Below are 18,508 nucleotides of genomic sequence, written 5' to 3' on the forward strand. Positions count from 1 at the left end.
TAATCCTGACAGTCTGAACTGCTTTTGCTGTCTGCGGTATAGTGCTTCCTGTAACCTATATGGCCAAATGCCAGCACGACATCTAATACACGCTTCGCTGCTGAAAGTTCAAGCAAAGGGGACTGCTGTGTTGGAATATGCCAGGGAAGAAAAACTGAGTTCAAGTGCTAAGTTGCTATTGAGCCAGAGGGGGAGTAACTTCAAAGGAATAAAGTGAAGATTTCAGTGTTTTGTTAGATTTGGTGGTCAACTCATCTCCTCTGCTACAAAGGTGGGCACGTGGGAACAGTAGACACCTAGTAGATTATGACAGAAAAATAAACAAAAGCAAACCCAGCTTTTCAGTGACCAAGTGGCAGCTGATTTTCCCGGAAGCATAAATCTCTTCCATTAAATGGTGCTCAGTATGAGATTCTCATGCTTCCCACAGAGAAGTGTTTCACTGTGGCACAAGCACACTGTGGTCCCTTACCTCTACCAGGATGGGTGAGAATCTGAGAACTTCTTCACATCTCTGCCCTGGCAATGCGAGGTAAGAACATGCTGGCTGCCCCCCCGAGAGCCCAGGAGGATAGCTGGAGAGTAGCAGGGCTCCTTTTCCGTCAGATTTTTGCTTCCAGACCTTATAGCCAAGACTGATGCTGCTGTTCACATATAGGATGCAAGCACTAGGAGAATATTTAAACTCAACAGATGATGTGTATTCAGTCAAATGCAAGAAAAAAGATGAAAGCACCTCTTTCAGGATGAGGGGCTAACTTATGTTTAGCTCATGTCCTCAGTGGTGTGGTGGTGAAGGAAATCAGTGGGTTTGAGTTTTGCTTCCTTCCCCAGCAGAGATGACCCACACTCTACTGCTGTACAACCCATAAGCTACCTGAAATTCACCCCTTCCTGCATTCCCCTTCACCTTTTCCTTCTTGTTCAGCCTTAGTTCCTCTGCAGCTCCTGCCACTCCCCCAAGGTCTTGTTTGTGCAGTGGGATCAGCACGTTCCACTACACAGTATTGAGGAAATGTAACACCATGACAAAGATGACCTGCAGCCCTTCTACCTCTTTGCTGAAGTCGAGGCAGGTTCTTGCTTAAGCCTCCTTTACCAAGCTGTGGTCAGGAGGTGATGAGTTTCATTCCCTTTCTGCTGATTCAGCATAAGCGATTGCTGGCGCTCACTGGTCGAATGACAGTGGAAAGGGTTATGGTGAATGGTGTGAAACATACTGGGTCTTCTCCCCTGCTTCTTTCATGAATGGAATAATTAATATGGCCTGGTACTTTCTTCCCTGACTCAGAAACCGCCTGTATTTACCACTACAATTCAGTTTCTCATTTAGCAGCTTCAAGCCATCCTAAATTAAAAATACTCAATGCTTCATTGGCTTTTAAGGTAAAATGTGGGAGACGACCACTCTCATAGCTGTGCCTGAGCAGTGGCGCATCGAGTGGAGAGGTCTTTGGTTACCTCTGCACTTGTAAACATTTGGCTTTTCCCCTATAAAATGCTTTATCTTCCCTTAGTTGCTGGGTTAGCATCCGCTGCATGGGAGCTCATGTAGTGTGGTGACATGACTCCACATGGCTGATGGCCAGCATAGAGGCAGCAGTGCCACTGCAAGGCTTGGGGCTGATCTTACTTTGAGTCTCCGCATTTCCTTCCCTCCTACCTATGAGGGACTCTGACCACATACATAAAAATTATTAAAAGCTAACGCCAAATTTGCCCTTCCCTCTCCTGAAAACAGGAGCCTGCAGGCTCAGGCTTTGTTACAGGGAAGTCCAAGCAGTTAGAGCACACTAATAGCAAAAAAAAAAAACAAACCCAAATCCCTCAATATGATGTCATCCTGCCAAAGCAACCCACATGAAGCTGACAAACTGACTTATTTTTGGATTTTTCTGTGGATAACAAAATACACTTCAGAGTTGAGTCTCCCAGCAGTAGTTCCCCGCACTGTATTTCTGTCCCTGTTTTCACACCCCAACATCAGTAATGCCATTAGAAGTTTATATATGTTTGCATAGGTTTGGTAATGAATGAGCATCTTTGATTTCTTTAATAAATGAGAAAAGCTGTATGAGCAAATGGTATAGCTAATTTACTGTTGAAGAGTAGGGATCTTACCTTCTTCCTCAGCTTAGGTAAGGCAGTGATTTAGGGAACTTCTTTTTCTTCTGGTAAGTGCTTACCCTTACATAATCCTGAGACAGTTTTAAAGGGAAACAAATACCTCTGCAGGTTTTGAGCCATCACTTAGTTACACTTTTGAACAATGCATTCTTCTGCCTCAGCTCAGGGTATCCTAGGTACACTGAAATCTGTATATGGCTGTAGTCCTCTGCAGTAACTGCAGGTATACAGGTATGAATCTTGCCTCAGTGCATTTCCCACTGGCAACCTTCCCTACCCTCAACAGCCTTTCTTCCTATTTATCCCGAATACCATCTGCTTGTGCAAACCTGCATTGTGTGTGGAGTCCTGGTAGGCTTTTTGACCTTCTTAATGTTAGGAATTTTTCTTCCATTGTGCAGTGTTTCCAAGTGGGCCAGAGGCCGTCTCCAAGGTACTAAGGACTTGCAGAGTCTCCCTTTTCTTTTTGGGCAAAGACCTTCTTGCCTCTGGTCAGCTGCTTGCATTCAGTGGGTCTGGCAGTCACCCAGGGGGATGGAGAGCAGCTGCAGAGGCACTTCTGGGGCCCAGTGCTGAGGATACCGTAACTGATGCTCCTTTCAGCATCTCGACACACAGGATTAGCTTTTTCTATCCCTAGTGTGGAGTGCTGAGACCACCACATCAGCTGGCCTGAGCCCACCTCATTAACTCTGATCTGATTAAAATGGGATTACTGAATCATGTCACAGGGCTGATGGTGTCTGCTATACAGCTGCTGAGTAGGAGGCCATCACTTTGGTTGTCTGCCGATAGATGAAGAGGTCAAAAGCATGCGAAAGCACCTTGTAGTATTGCTGCTGTGTAGGGGTTTGTTAGGGACAGTTTGCATATGTGAAATTCCTCTTGAGTTAAGCTAGGGTAGTACATCTGTACAAATATTTTACACATTAAATTGTCCAGGTATTCAGCCTACTGACACATTTGGAAGTATGAGGAGCAAAGGCAGGGTTATTTTGCCTGGCTTGTGCAACACCCTTGGGCTGAGCATTAATCTCCTGTGGCTGTGCAGAAGATGAGAACAATCAGGATCACTGCCACTGAGGAAGTGACCCGCCTGCACTGCCCGCGTGGTGTTGTGCAAGGCTGATCCCTCCCTGCCTTTAGCCTTCCTTTCTTCCTCTCTTAAAATGTTGTTGCTCAGTTGTGCTGCTCCGTGGGAGCCTGTTGCAGTGCCACCTCATTGATCACAGCTGCTTAATTTCCTGTTTCTTCAGCAGCATTTACAAGCTTTTTCTGTTATTTTGCTAGGAAATGAGAAGATAGTTTCAGGCTTTGCAATGGAAATTGGCTTTGTTAGTATATGCTGTTGTTTAATATGACACAACAGCAGCTGCACAGGAGACTGTCAAAACTAAATAGCATGTCTTCACTTAGCTAAACAAGCATCTTCTTAACCCCTGTCTCGAGGATTGCTTCCAAGGATGGAATCAAAAAGCTTTTACTCAGACCTGACCCCAGCACATAATAGGACATACAAATGCCTGTAACGATAGGTGGGTCTGTTGGTTTTCCATGATGTTAGCCTGGAAGCACTACTGCACCATATAAAAGCCAAGAGGAGCAATTGCTTGCTGCAGTTCCAGGCCCTTAAAAGGGGGAGAGTTCTCCATGCACAAATGCAAAAAGGCTTCCTATCAGAAACAGTGTTGCACAGAGGTGCAGTCTGGTGTATTTGTATTGGTATTTCACAGTATGCTATAATGTTTTGCTTTGGTGGTTTAGGACATAGGAGTTGCCTCTCCATCATTTGGATATAGAACAGCTGATGTCTAACAGGTTGTCTGTTGTAGTCAGGAAATATGTTTTAGTCTAATAATCCCAATAAATTCTAAATCTCATCTAAATTCTATATTTCTTAGGGCTTCTTTTTGAAAGCAGATAATTAGGGACTGATAATAAAATGTTATGTGGGCAGATTGCCTTCAGTGAAAGATGGGAAAATGCTTTTGGCTGACAGACTAATACCAAAGAGCTTTAGATGAGGTCTTTGGATAAAACAGTAATTTAAATAGTTTTCTGTTGTCATTCTTAGACATCTGGCAGCACTGTGTAGCATTCTTTCAGACCTGTGTTTTAAGGAATCCTAAGAGGAAAGGTAACTGAGAGCTAGCAATAACTAACAATAAGGAAAACATTATGGAAAAATTATCATACTGATTTAAAGAAATGGGATAGAGCTAATTAAGAAGTAGGAACTAGGGTACGTGTACAGAAAAAACTGCACTCCCAGTTTAATCTGGAGCAGAGAGCAAACCTGAACTCTGGAGCCTGTAGAGGAACAGTTTGTAATGTTTTCAAAATAAATTTGTTCCTCCCAGAAGGGAGAACAAACAGGAGTAATTCCACAGGTTTAGTAATTCCACAAGTTAGCTTGGCTGTAAATTAAAACTTATTTATTATACATCGCCATGAAGAACTGAAAGGATCTGTTGTAGAAAACTTAATTCAGACAGAGCATACTTTTGTTCTCTGTTTTTTCTCTTGAAGATTGGCTTCTCTTCAAAGACACTGGGACAAGAACAAAACCTGATTTATTAAGTAAAAGAAATCTCTATCATTAATATTTACTGTCCTCCTGCCAGATCCGTCTCAAGGAAGACTGTTGACAGGAGATAATTGTTCCTTTATCAGATTATGCTGATATAAAATTGCACAACACAAACCCGAGCTTTCTACTTTTATGGATAACAAAAGCTTAAGTGCCTGTATCTTAACTCGTAGCATTAAATGGCTTAGAAAGCCACACAGTGCTGATTAAATACACAAGTAATATTTGAATAAGTGTAAGAATAACTGAATCAAATGCACAAAATGTGGGAATGATAATAGTTAATCCAGACAGCGAGTTTTATATACAAATCTAGATTTTATCAGGAGCTGCTCTTGTGTTCTGGTGTGCAGCGAGTATAAACGAATCCACGGATAAGGATGCTTGGTTCCCATTTCCAGCTCCTTGAAAACCGCAGGCTGTGCTCTCCACTGTGTTTCATTCAGTGACATGATCATCTGCTCCTGGCTCAGTGCCCCCCATCGAGCACCCTCCTCCGCCTTCCTCGCAGGGACTCTTCAGAAAACATCACGTGCCCCCGTGCTGCTTTGTGCTGTCCACAAACAACTCAAAAAACACTTCTCTCCCTTCGACAGTTCTTTAAGACTGTCTTGTTGCAGACGCTGTAGAAGAAAAGCTTGGTAACCAGCAAGTGATGGACTGGATGCAGCTATTGCTGCTGTGCTGTTTGGGGTTAGCTCACACCCTGCCTCTGTGTGTCTTGTCTGAAAAGCACTTTGTCAGCTGTTGAAGGCCAAAATGGTGAGCAGAGCTGACAGACTCTGTGGTAGTGCAAGTAAACAACCAAAACTGAGACCTGCAGGCAGGCAAGCTCCAGGGGCTGAGCAGCAGCTATAGAAAGGCAGGCATAGAGGCAGTTAAGCTTAAACTTCTGTCAAAGAACCAAAGAGATGCAAGGGACCTGGCCAGGCTCTGCCCTTTCTCATACACTGGCATGAGAAACCAGGGCTGAGACTTTACCATGTTTTTTCCCTTTGTGGAACGTCTTGACACAGGCTGGCCTTTAAGTGGTTTTTGCTCAACTGCAGCAGCTTGCACATGTGTTAGATGTAGACCAGGGCTACGCTGTTAGCTGTAGAAACAGTGGTCTGCCTTTTTTGTGCTGTATAAAATGGTTGTGAAGTTCTCCACAGGTCAAAGTTGGAAGAGCACAGAGACTTGACAAGCTATTTGTGTTGCATTTAACCCTTTTGCCTGTTGAAAATCACACTGTGGCTTTCCAAGCATCATCACCTGCCCTCATCAACCTCTCCTGCCCTCGCTACCACCCCTGCAGTATCTTACCTTGTTCTTTCCATATGGGTATTTTTCCTTCCTGTCCCTTACATCCACGTTCCCAAGAGCAGAGATGTTGTTCTTCTTGGGGTCTCTGGAGGCTGCTGCTCTGGTAACTGGTAGTTGGACAGTTAAGTGCTTTGGATTGCTGGCTTCTGCTTTAGCCCATGGTTTGCTCTGCTTGTGGGTGGTAAAGCGTCTTCTATGTTGTTTAAGCTGCAGGACCCATTGAAATGAGCTCTGTAGCCTGCAAGCACCTTTTCTGTAGTTACTGGGAAGCAGGAGGCAAACCTCCTCTAGGTGGTTTTACTTGCACCCTTTTTTGGGCAGGTAGGGAGAATCGTGAAGGGATCTCTGCACTCTGCGCAGCTCAGCCATTGCTACTGGTGCTGGAGCTGTGAGCTGAAAACGTGGTGAGGAGCCTGCGCCTCTCTGTGTGCTGTTAGCCAGCAGGAAATCCAGGGAGTGCTGTTTCCATGGTGGGCATGTTGAGCTGACTTAATTGAGTCATCTTACTTTTCCTAGCAAGTAGGAACCAGGTAGTTTTCAAGTAAGAGGTGCATGTCCTGATAGGCTTTCTGTCTGCACTGAAATGGAGTAGTAGAAGGTAGGTTTGTTATGCTAGGCCTGTATCGGCTTCACAGATTTAGCTATCTGAAGGAGAAATCAGGTGAGACTCTGACCATATTTAAGTCCATAGTTAAGACTTTTCTCCAAATTTTGTTTTCATCTCTGAGAAAGCCGCTGTAGTTTATCAAGTTATGGGCTGTAGTCAGTGTTTCTCCAGGAATACTCTGTACTCTCATAAAAAAAGAAATTCAGTAAAGTCCTGATGACTGCACTTAACAGTAGTGCTGCAGCCTTTTGTGGGCAGCTGAGTTTGTCAGCTTCAGGCATATACCACGGAACCATTAGCTTTCAGGAGTTGCTCTTGTTTCGGTGGAGAAGGGTATAGCTCCTTGGTGCTGCTTGTGACTCAGCCATAAGTCAGGTTTGCTGTTAAACACAGGCTCTCTGGTTTGTGAGTGATGGAGTGGTGAGCTTGAAACATTTGGTGTTGGCATTTCAGATCCGGCTTCTTATCTCGGTGATTTTTAACTACCAAAGAGCTTGTGATCATCAGAGAAAATGGCAACCAAAGTACAGTCAGAAAAATACAGTGTGGTCATGCCGGTTACACAGAACAGGAAACTAGTGATGAATAGAGGAGAAGAACTGCTGGTGTTTAGTCTGAAACAGCTGTGGGGCTCAGCAGAATGAGAGCACAGCTTATCCAGGTCTGTCCAAGATAAAGCAGTACTTTATACTTAATGTAGTTTGGCCAATCAGCCAGGAAACACTACATAAAATTTGTCATTGGTTCTTAAATGTAGGCAGTGATGAAATCCCTTCACAGAGAACGGATATCACTCACTAATGGATTTTGCTGCCCCAAAGATTAATGTCATTTAGTTCATTCATGCTCATGATGTTGTGTCATCGTTAGAAAAATGCTGGAGGAAGGACTTTCTTTTGTGAAATGTCTGGCATTCATAGACATTGACTTTAGACAGGGTTTTCATTTTGTGTATATGACCCACTTACTAGCTAGGACCCAGCTTTTCTTTCTCAAGTGAGCAAGTTTTCTTGCATCTGGCTGAATTTCTTTAAACAAGCAATTAAGGAAACCTAACATACTGTAAAATAGGCTAGTCTAACTGAAGAAGATGCAAACAAGTCTTTCCAGCTGTTCTTGGTAATCATTTAGTATATGGAAAATAGGGAGCTGTTTCCTATCTTACTGCTTGGTAGAAATTTGGGGATTACTTGAAATCTAACAGATAAACCAGCACCAGAAAGTACAGCTTTCAGCACACTTCTTGAAGAGCTGGAAGCACCTCTACTAGCTATCTTCATCAAGGTGGCAAGTTGAATAAAGAGCTTTACAGTGCAGGACAAATAAACCAGTAATATTTATGGGATCTGAAAGGTTGTATTCATTTTCTGGATGAACTGGTTTTGTTTAAGCAAATACTATTTTTCATTCATTCTTCCTGTTCTTCTGATTAAAATCTTAAAGAAAACAGAATGTAGCCATTAGCATATTAGTCATTTTGATTAAATTTCTCATCTTTGTGCAAAGACAAATCATATGTTCAGGGACTCTAGATCAGACAGGTAAAACATCTAGTCTGAGCTTTTTACTTCTGGGCTGAGGCACAGCAGGGTGTTCAGGTAGTTTAGCAGGATAGGAAGCTGTGGCTTTTGCTTCTGCATCACTAGAAATGTGTTTTCCTTCTGCAGCAATCACCTGACTCCAGAATCTTTTCATTGCAATAGCAGCTTACTGAACTGACAGTGGTATTTTTCTATTGTCCTAATGTGGCCAAATACGCAGATGCAGTGTAAGGGTTTTTGTTTGTTTGTTTGTTGGGGTTTTGTTTCTTTTTTCTTTTTCCAGGCAAGAAAATCAATGTCAGAAAACTCCAGAGGAAAAAAGGCCCGAATGTTTATGATGATGCCTAAATAAAGCTGAATGAGGGCTAGCGAAACACAAACTCAAAACCAGATGCAGATATTCATAAGTATTTGAAAAGTGCAAGTATAAACCATAGGCAGACATGCTAGAATGTTTTGCAAGCTCTGTAAGCCTAGCAGTAATGTGTGAAAACAGAGGATGTAGCAGAAACAGAGAAATTAAAAATATGACTTGGCCATTATCATCTGAAATAAGCCTTTCACAAGGAAAACCACAAAACAGCTCCAAGTTTAGATAAGACATTGTATGGTATATTTTAGGGAACAATCAGTAAAGGAACATTGGATGGATGAGAAAGAGTAGTCTTCTGCTAATCCTGGTACTTAGGAATGAGTACTGACCATCATAACCACTACTGTATGTGTTGCATTTGGTGTTAAACTGGTCATCTGTTAAACTTCTGTCTTTCTGTTTTTATTTTAGGCCTCTTCCTTATTTTAGGCTTGATAATTTACCCTGCAGGTTGGGGATGCCAGAAAGCAATAAGCTATTGTGGACCTTATGCTTCTGCTTACAAACTAGGAGACTGCTCCTTGGGCTGGGCTTTCTACACAGCTATTGGTGGCACTATTCTGACGTTCATCTGTGCAGTCTTCTCGGCGCAAGCTGAAATAGCCACGTCCAGTGACAAAGTGCAAGAAGAAATAGAAGAAGGAAAAAACCTTATCTGCCTCCTTTAACTCCAGTGGGGAAATAATACCAGTGCCTGCATCTTAGTCTGCTTTCCATTGACTGGTCAAGCAGATAACGCTTACTTGTTTCTACCATTTGTGTGATTGAGCCCCATGCATTCCAGCCCTGAACTACTGAAATGGTCTTTCTCCCTTGCTTGGCAATGAGGATCAGAGAAAAGATCCCAAAAAAGGAGAATGTAAATATTTGGGGATTTTTTTAGTTTCATTCTATGATCAGGACACAGTGGAATATAGTAATCTGACTGGGAGGTGAGGAATCGTGTATATAGCAAACAAATTCTGATTGATCGGATTGCCTTACTCACCTTGGTCACTTTGAGGAGTTTGGATTTAAAATAATAAAAACCAGCACATTTTTTTTCTTATACAGAAAAAAGAAGCCTATTTTAATTAGGCTTTGTTTCCAAGGGCTCCCCTCACCTGTGAATATTTCACCATCACCTGGTTTGGTACCATCCTTTTTACTGAGGTGCTTTTTGATACTAAACTTACATAAAGTACAGTGCCTTCTCAGATAGGACGTACATGTTGGAGAGAGGAAAGCTGATGTGACACAGTTTACACCAACCTTTAAATATTTATAAAGTTGAGTCCTTGCCAGGTTTCTTTGTCTTAAAACTTAAGAGTGCAAAGTCCACTTGTTACTTATCAGGCACATGATTGTGTTTCTATTGGCTAGAAAGAGAAGCTGCTGTTACACTGGCTTTCACCTGGCTCTGATAAAATGGTTTGAAGTAACCACAGTTAGAAATATTTCTACAGCCTTTATTAATAAACTCCTGACATCCCAAGCAGATGAGAACTCCCCACAGCACAGCTGGGCATCGTTTTGGGAATGCCAACAGCCCAGCCTGGGCTGTAGCCTCTCCTACAAATGCAGATCACACGCTGGACTTCAACAGTATTATACTTTCCCTTGCTAGTGAGACCTCATTCCTAGCCTACAGATCAGTCTGTCTCATGACTCATAGCCACACCAGTCCTTCAGAAATTTTTTCAGGAAGTTTTGCCAAATTCTACATATCTGGGAAGATCCTTTCCTTTTTTTTTTTAACCTGCTTGTAACATGGACCGTTTCCAACTCAGTCAGGAGAAATAAAACAGACCTTGCCACAAATGACATTCCTTCTCAAAGACAGGTGGTTGTATTACTTGTGGTGTTGCATCACTTACTTACGTTTTAAATTTGTTTTCAGAAGTAGTTCTGGTATCTCAAAAACAAAGGAATGATGTAACTGTGCAATAGGAGCATTGGGGATAATTCAGCTGAGTAGTAGTTCTAATTACTTAGTGAATTTTAGACTCCTTTTCTTACTTCTTGGTATTTTAACATCATGCAATGACAGCATTGCTTTCCATCACTTCACTGTATAATATGGAGCCAGAGATTCATGTTCATGCCTGGTCAGTCCTGTACAGTCTGTCATTAGTTATTTGTAGGTATTAAGAAATCATTGTCAGCGTACAGGTAGGTAGCTGACGTCAATACAAGAGCTGTGCAGCAGTCATGGCCGCAGGCCCAGGGCCGTGCTCAGGCAGGGGTGCACAGCAGCAGCCATGGTGACACAGCACCCCTCCAGTGCCTGTGTGCAGCACAGACACCGCCTTGGCCTAGCCCATCTATGGAGCAATCCAGGTCCAGCTCCAGACCTGCATGTGTTCGTTCCCGGAGCACCTTCAAGCCACACGCTGGATGGGTACAGAGGTGATCTCTGAGCCACTGTGCAACAAATGCAGTCAACTTATGATGATTTTAAAAAGGGATTGTTTTAATCTAGTTGCTTCTTGCAGTCACCTGCTCCTACAACCCACATCTTTCTACTTTAAAATGGTTAATTACCTGTTAAGTATTTAATTTAATAAAACAAAAGTTATGGTCTGGAACCTTTTTTGCCAAGTGCCTGCACAAAGCAAGATTGTAACAAATCAAAATTACTAGCACAAGTGGTGTCCAAGGACAGAACTCAGAGCCAGTATGTCCTGCCCACCCCTGTGCCTTTCTCCTGCACACATACACATGTATTATCTGAAGGGCAGGCAGTTGGTTGTCCCTCATTCCACACAGCTGCGCTCCTGATGCTCCTCCTGATCCCACTGCATGTGGGGTGTGCCAGGCCACCAGCTCAGCAGTGAGCCTGTGGGATCTGCAAACAGGGGGAAGTATAAGGGTAGCACAGAACTCAGCTAAAACTGATTACGAAAGAGATCTTCAGTTTTAGCTTTTCTTAGGTGGGTAGCAATCCAATGTCCATGTCACCACAATCTTGACGCTTGTATTAGGGTGACAAATGCTGCTTTGGCTTAAAACACTTGTTTAACGTCAGTATAAGGTCAGTTCTTCCAAAAGGTTTAGAGGACATATACCGCTTTGGCTTAGAAATAAACGATGACCAACCTTCATTTACATTGCTAGCTGACCTCTGCTTTGAGCTACAGAATGCTTGAAAATTTTAATAGTGCAGTTTTTAAGTACAAAGGAGGTATTTTTCAATGGCTGTTTTGCTTTTGTTTGCGTTTGTAACTAAGAAGAACCGGCTTTTCTGCTTGTTGCTGGTGTACTATCAACTTGCTCTGCAATAACATAATCAACTAACTTGCAAGAATATCCATGTTCATTACATAGCACAGATAGAAGACAGGCCGGGAAGAAATACAGAAAAAAACCAATCAGAATTTCTTTTCTCAGGGTTCTGTTTTTCTAGCAAGTGTTAAGATGGTCTGTATTGAAGATTTCTTTTTCCTGGATGAGGTTTTCAGGTGCAGGGTGCACTCATTAGCTTTGACAGCTGTTTAAAGTTGTTCCTGAAGTTCACCTCAGCAGTAGCTGTCAAAAATATTAAACAAACAAACAAACGAAAAGAACAACAACAACAAAAAAAAAAACAAACAGGTATCAGCTTGAAGCTAATTTAATTAATTCCACGAGAAGGCTGCGGAGTGTAACTGCTTCTTATGTACATGCACTGCATAGGAGCTAGAAGAATTTGCTGTGGATTCTTTAAAACCTGTGTGCCAATTACTTCAGTTTAACTTTGTGGTATTGAAGAATTCTTCAGACATCTGTGGTTTGATAGACTTCGTAAACTAAACTTGTATTCTCTAAAGTGCCATAGACCTTTTTTTTTACTTGTAGCATATTTAAATATATATATATATATACACAAACATGTGTGAGATGTGCAATATCAGGAATGATGTTTGTTGTGTTTGGAGTTTGGGGGTTTTTTTGTTAGTTTTTGCTTTAAACCAGATATTTGAAAGAGAGTTCCCAGGGAAGACGTGGCTGAGGTTTTGGTGGTGTGGACAAACTAAAGCATGGCATAATGCAGTAGAATCACTAATTCTGAAGATTAATACAACAGTCATAAGAGCAGCCTAAAGATTTATCAAAATATCTTCTAGATTGATTTGAAATGCTCAGATCTATGTAATACAGACAGTTCAACTGTGAAACTGTGTCCATCCCTGGCAATGAAAAGGCTCAGCAAGGTTTCTTAATGTGCTTTATTTGTAATGTGGCACTGCAAAAAAAATTGCTACTGAGCTATTCCTGGGCTGCCTGTATCACCTTTGTATCTATTTTACTCAATAAAGTTCTCTGGATTCTGCTATTTTTTTCCAGCCAAATCATTTCCTTTTTACACTGTTATCCCACCCCAGAGTATCTCATGTCCTAGTGGTAAACAAAGAGGAATTCAAGTATTCCTTGAAAGCAGTGGGCGCTGGTGCTCACCTCAAGGAAAGGACAGAGCCCAACAGAAGCAGAGCATGGCAGCAACACATACAACACAGCTGCTCTGCACAGAAGAGTGGCTGCAGCAGTCCACCTGGAGCAGATTTTGAGCCGTGGTTTATTTGTGGTACTGTTTTTCTGTTCTTGAGTCACCACTACATACATTTGGTAGCATGAATGACGTACCTAATGTGTTACTTTTAATCTAAATTTCAGTTAAAATGTGAGTTTTCAAACTTAAACAGGAGTTTGACTACCTTAATTCAAACATATTGGACAAGTTGAACCACAGCAAGGTAGTTTAATTGTAGCATTAACAGAATGAAAGATCCCAGCCCATTGATATTGTCAGTAGTTCAGATTTCCATTGATTTTAACAGTTATTACCACTTACTGATCAGAAGTATGTGATCTGAAATTGTAGCTATGTGTAATACAATACAGTTGCATTAAAGAGACTTTCTAACTGAATGTATGTCTGACCAATGTTTTTCATTTTGCAATTAAAGCACTGCTGTTCCTGTCTTATGAAAAGGGGCAGCAAAGGTTGTAAACCAAATACTGCTTAATCACACAGAGGTTTTAAATGGCGTTTGCCACATTGTTTCTTGCCTTTCACCTGTGACTTAACAAACACTTCAGGGAGGTTATGTACTGTTGCCTAAGAAGAAATAAAGCTTTCAGTATCTCAAAGAAGTCAATGCGTCACTTTTGTGTCACAGTTGCCACGGTCCTTTTCTATTAAATTTATATATAATTAGTTTATTCACACTTCTAACAGTTTCTACACTTCCAAGAATTAGCTCTTGGTTAAAATGTGGAACATTCAGAGACCTACAGTCTAGAAGTCAGGTGACAGGTGCCACCCAGTGCGCCACCACATTAGCTATCTAATTCATCACCACATTGGCCACGGGCGGCCGGGCTCTAAAGCAGGCTGCTCCCCAGCTCTACATTAGCCCTGTTCCAAACATGTTGCCAATTACTAATGTAAACCCCAACTTCATTACCAAAAATCAGTCCCTGAAATTTCCCATCTCGCTAGTGGGGAAGTTTTCATTCCTGAAACATGGGCACAAAGAAATAAAACTTGGTCTTCTCAATGCTTTGTACAGCAGTTCCCCTGTGCTGAAGCGTTCTCCTTCACCTGAGTGATGAACAGCAATGCATAGGAACACTCAGTGAAGCAGGACTACACGGTTGGGGTTTTTTTATATATATATATACACATTACACACACACATTACATAGTCACATCACAGCACCAAGTGTTAATATCGAGAGATGGTAAAGCAAACGAGCACTGTTGTTTGTGTAATCACGATCTATTAATCCAGCAAAAAGCATATTTTAAACAAGCTGTATATGCTGCCATTAAAGTTGGACAATGAATTTAGTTTTTTCCAGAACAAAATACACATCAGTGATCCACAAACCATACTTACCACCAGCACACTTTTTTTAACCCCTCAGTAGAGTGTGACATGGTATCTAGCTTTATTCTATCATAAAGTTAAACTAATATGCTACTGCTGAGGTGACAAATGGGCACCTTCCAGATTTTTCTGCTGACGAGCATGAAAGCTACTTGTGGACATAAAATTAGTTTGTAGGAAAAAAACTACAAACTAATTCTTACACATTAATGTAACTGAGTGAAACCTAACACACATTTGTTTTCATTATCTGATCCACTGTGCCTTACTTCTGATTCATAACCAGAATGCTCCAGGTGTGTGCCTTTTCCTTGACAGAAATGCCTTTCCAGAAGTATGTCTGAGTGGTATTAATCACAGTTCTTTTCTCTGTGCTGGTGTCTCTATGTATACAACTTGGTGCTTGCAACTTCTTGAGGAAAACGAGCCTCAGCAAACCACAAGGATTCTCTCTCCACAAGAGGTCTTCAATTGTGTAGTAATTCTAACCATAAACCATGACTGGATCACGCTGCACAATCATGCTTACCAAGAAAGTACAACAACTGTTCCTTTAGTCTGCTGCCACTGCTGTCCTAGATGTGTAAATTATAAAGAAACAGACCCATCTGATAGAGAATTTCACTACCGATTCACGCATGTGCAAGTGTCTTCAAAAATACATGTCTGCGATCTCTCGAGATAATCCCGACTGTATCTCAAAGCACTGTTCTCTGTATTGTGCATTTTCAAATGTAGCTATGTCACAGTGGACTAGCTGAAGTTGGTCTGCCCTTCAAAGAAAACCCAGTAATAAATTCAGCACTAGAGACAGGCGTTACAGTTGAAAAGGAATCAACAGACTGTGACAGTGCCTAAGAAAAAAAGAAAAAGCAAGACACAGCAGTGATGCAGAAATTCCTAGGCAGACACTGGGAAAATAAACATTACCAAAGCAATGCTGTTTTCACCAACTTCATTTTACTTTCAGGAGGGTTTTAGGATTCACTTAATACCTGTAGAATTTCACTCAGTAATGACAGAACATGTTTATATTTTAATCCTTGTGAGTCTACAGCACAAGGAAGTGGGCTGCAACTGCTCAAGAATTTGCTTTGTAACAGTCAACACTGGTTCTCAATAACCTCATGTATTATTTTGATAATGGACATTTTGCTTTCCCATTTCAGCAGAATTACAGCATTTATGTACAGGATTATAAATCAGATCATCCACGCTGCACATTACCCTGACCATTAGAAGAAAAGTCCCTACATTGGCTGAAAGGATACAGAGCAAACACTCAGGAAAAAACTTTTTTTATTCTGTGACACTGTTTTAATACAATAAATATACAAAACTTCTGAGCTACTCAGACATGCAACAGAGGGACAGAAGTGGTGCATTTGTACAGAACCATGACATTCACCAGGATGGCAGAGCATTGTTAGTAATTTACAAAATGTACAAACAGCCCTCAGATAAATAAAACCAACTCCTAAATTACAGATCAATGACTACTGACATTCCAGTGTTTAAACTTCATACATTGTACTCAAATTTGCCACAATATTACAAAATTACAACTTACGTGGGCGCCATACTCTGATAATAAGAGACTGCAAAATCTAGTTTTCATTAGGTATAAAATACTTTAACAAGTATCAGCCTTCTGTTGTCAAAGGTAACCTCAAACTTCTCCTTCCCTTTTAGGCTGCAAAGTGTCAGAGATTTCTGGTTTAAACAACTTACGTGTAACAACCTTAAATTTCACTTACGATGTTTAAATCCGTACATTCAACCCATGACACTACAAACCAACACTCCCTACACATAGAACATTAAATCAGTTTTCTGAAAGAGCCTTTAAACATTTGAGAAAAAGTCTACCTGCCAAATTTTGGTTTAATTCCTAATGTGGGGTAGGGTTTTCTTCCAGAATATATTCTGGTAATGTATGTTACTACGCAATCTTCAACTTAAGTTAAATTGCAAGGATTATGTCCCTGGGATTACTATCCAAGACACAAAGACAATTGCTTAAATTTAGATTTTAAAGTCATCTATTGTAGAAGTTCTGAGATACAAGGCTCAAGTTAAATTTAAAAGATTGTGAAAAGAACAATCTTGATATACCGCTGCTAGAAAGATAATGCCTGATTTCAATAGAAAATGGTGGCTTTTATCTGGAAAGCTTTTAACAACACTCCACACAAATTTAAGTTCAATGCTAGCATGTCCACTGATATGAAATTTTAGAGCCCCTATTACACAGAATATTTAAATTGCTTTTAACTTCATGATGCAGAGAACATTTAGAAGCAAGTATATTCATTAATATGAATTTCAGCATAGGTGAAACTAGGACATTCAGCCAAATTCAAGTTGGATTTAAAGAATTAGAAAAAAGGAGACTAATAGGGACTTCATGCTCACGGTACAATACTGATCCAGGGATTAAGCTAGGGTTTTTATTTTTTGTAATGCTCTTCTGTTATTTTGAATACAGTGCAGTGAAAAAGAATCTGTGGAAGTCAGTCCACATTCTGGCAAGGTCTCAGAATTTTATGCCATCTTACTAAAGGTGGTTCACCTTCAGAGCTGAATTCATTTCAGCCACAGTGTATACTTATACAGGTTGTGGGATGTGGTCCGTCCTTCCTGCCTCCATTTTCCAAAACAAAGTTTGCAAAAACAGCCCAAATCTTGTGTTTGAGACTCATGAAGCAATGAGTACAATTAATAACCTTCAAAGGAGAGAAACATGACATTATACTAAAACCTGATTATATTCTAGAATAAAATCATGGCATGTACCATTATGGATTGTTCAGTTCCACAGCACCAATTTAACCTCGTAGGCCTCCAGTTCAGTGAGTTAAAATTTAACTTTGTTGAAGATGAGTATTTTTCACTTTTCCAACTCAAAATACTTTAAAAGCTTTTTTTCTCCCAGCTTAAATCACATCACAGAGATGGCGGAGTTAACGTTAAAATGAATTCAAGTATCTGCTAAATGTCATTGCTTCAAAAGCTTGGGTTTAGACACTATTCCTGTTAGACTATTAAATACTGTATAGTTAGGTTTTTGGACAAGCAGTAAACAAGAATGGCTAATCTAGAGATTTAGTACCACTGTTAAACACAAATACACTTAAAAAAAAAAGAAACAAAAACCCAAAAAATCCCCAATCCAACAAAATTACAACTGCATATAGAAGAGGGAAAAGGGGCAAGAAACTAGTGTTCTAAAAGTCAATGTTTGTTTATTTTCCAACAAAATTATTACCTCAAGACATGAATACTGAAATTAAAGATAGCAAATATATAATCATTTAGCTCTGTGATTGAAACCATCAGTTAACTTCCTTAAACTGTACACTGCATTACACATTCTATTACAGAGAATGTTTCTGCACCACAGTCATTTCTCACAGGTAAAGAATACTCCATGAAAATAGATACAAACAAATGCTATAATTATAAAGTGGTGCAGGTAAATTCTGGACCAGAACACTATTTAAACAAGATCAGATAAAACTCAACAGTATTCATGCAAGCTTACAGGTTTATATCAAAAGACTTATCCTAAAAGATCCCCAAGAAGAAAATTTGTATTATCTACCCTACTTGTATTTGTCCTCCAGCAGCTGCTGGAACTGCAAAACCAGTAGGCAAACCTCACTTCCTACATATTTCAGTCTACTTCACTTCTTATAGTAGAAATAGGGAAAACAGTTCTGACAAAGAAAAATAATTGATCCAAAGTGCTTTCCTGAAGTTAAAAAAAAAAAATGTGCTAGAGTGAACCATTAAAAAACCTTCCAAATTCTCAATAAACTTATTTGATCATTATTCATTCTCAGGCCAATTGCTAAAATTATTTATCCTCCAGAAAATATGGAAGGCTTTATATTCCAGAATGCAACATCTTAAAGAAGGGCAAAAAATGGCTATCCTTTTCAAACAAATAAATTTAGAATAAGATAAACCAAACATTTCCCATTTTACCCATGCACAGCTGCAAAAGAGGCAAACATGCTGTGTGAATTTTGACCTAGGCTTTTAGGGAATATAGTAAGTGACTGGAAAATAAAGTAGAATCAAAGAGAACTGTGATGACTTCTTATGTTT

General features: G+C 40.5%; 1 protein-coding gene and 1 pseudogene across 1 annotated transcript in view; both read left to right on the forward strand.

Annotated features, from left to right (window-relative positions):
- Window positions 1–9,543, forward strand: part of LHFPL2 (lipoma HMGIC fusion partner-like 2) — a 15,291-nt gene extending 5,748 nt beyond the window's left edge. The window contains exon 2 of the mRNA XM_010012388.1: window positions 8,955–9,543. Within this exon, the coding sequence (XP_010010690.1) occupies window positions 8,955–9,211 (257 nt within the window). The 3' untranslated portion in view covers window positions 9,212–9,543. The remainder of the gene's footprint in view (window positions 1–8,954) is intronic.
- On the forward strand, window positions 9,292–11,811 carry LOC104404047 (annotated as a pseudogene).
- Window positions 11,812–18,508: the final 6,697 nt, after the last annotated feature.

This window comes from Nestor notabilis, unplaced genomic scaffold (genome assembly GCF_000696875.1).
Source record: "Nestor notabilis isolate BGI_N333 unplaced genomic scaffold, ASM69687v1 scaffold33683, whole genome shotgun sequence".
NCBI lineage: Eukaryota > Metazoa > Chordata > Aves > Psittaciformes > Psittacidae > Nestor > Nestor notabilis.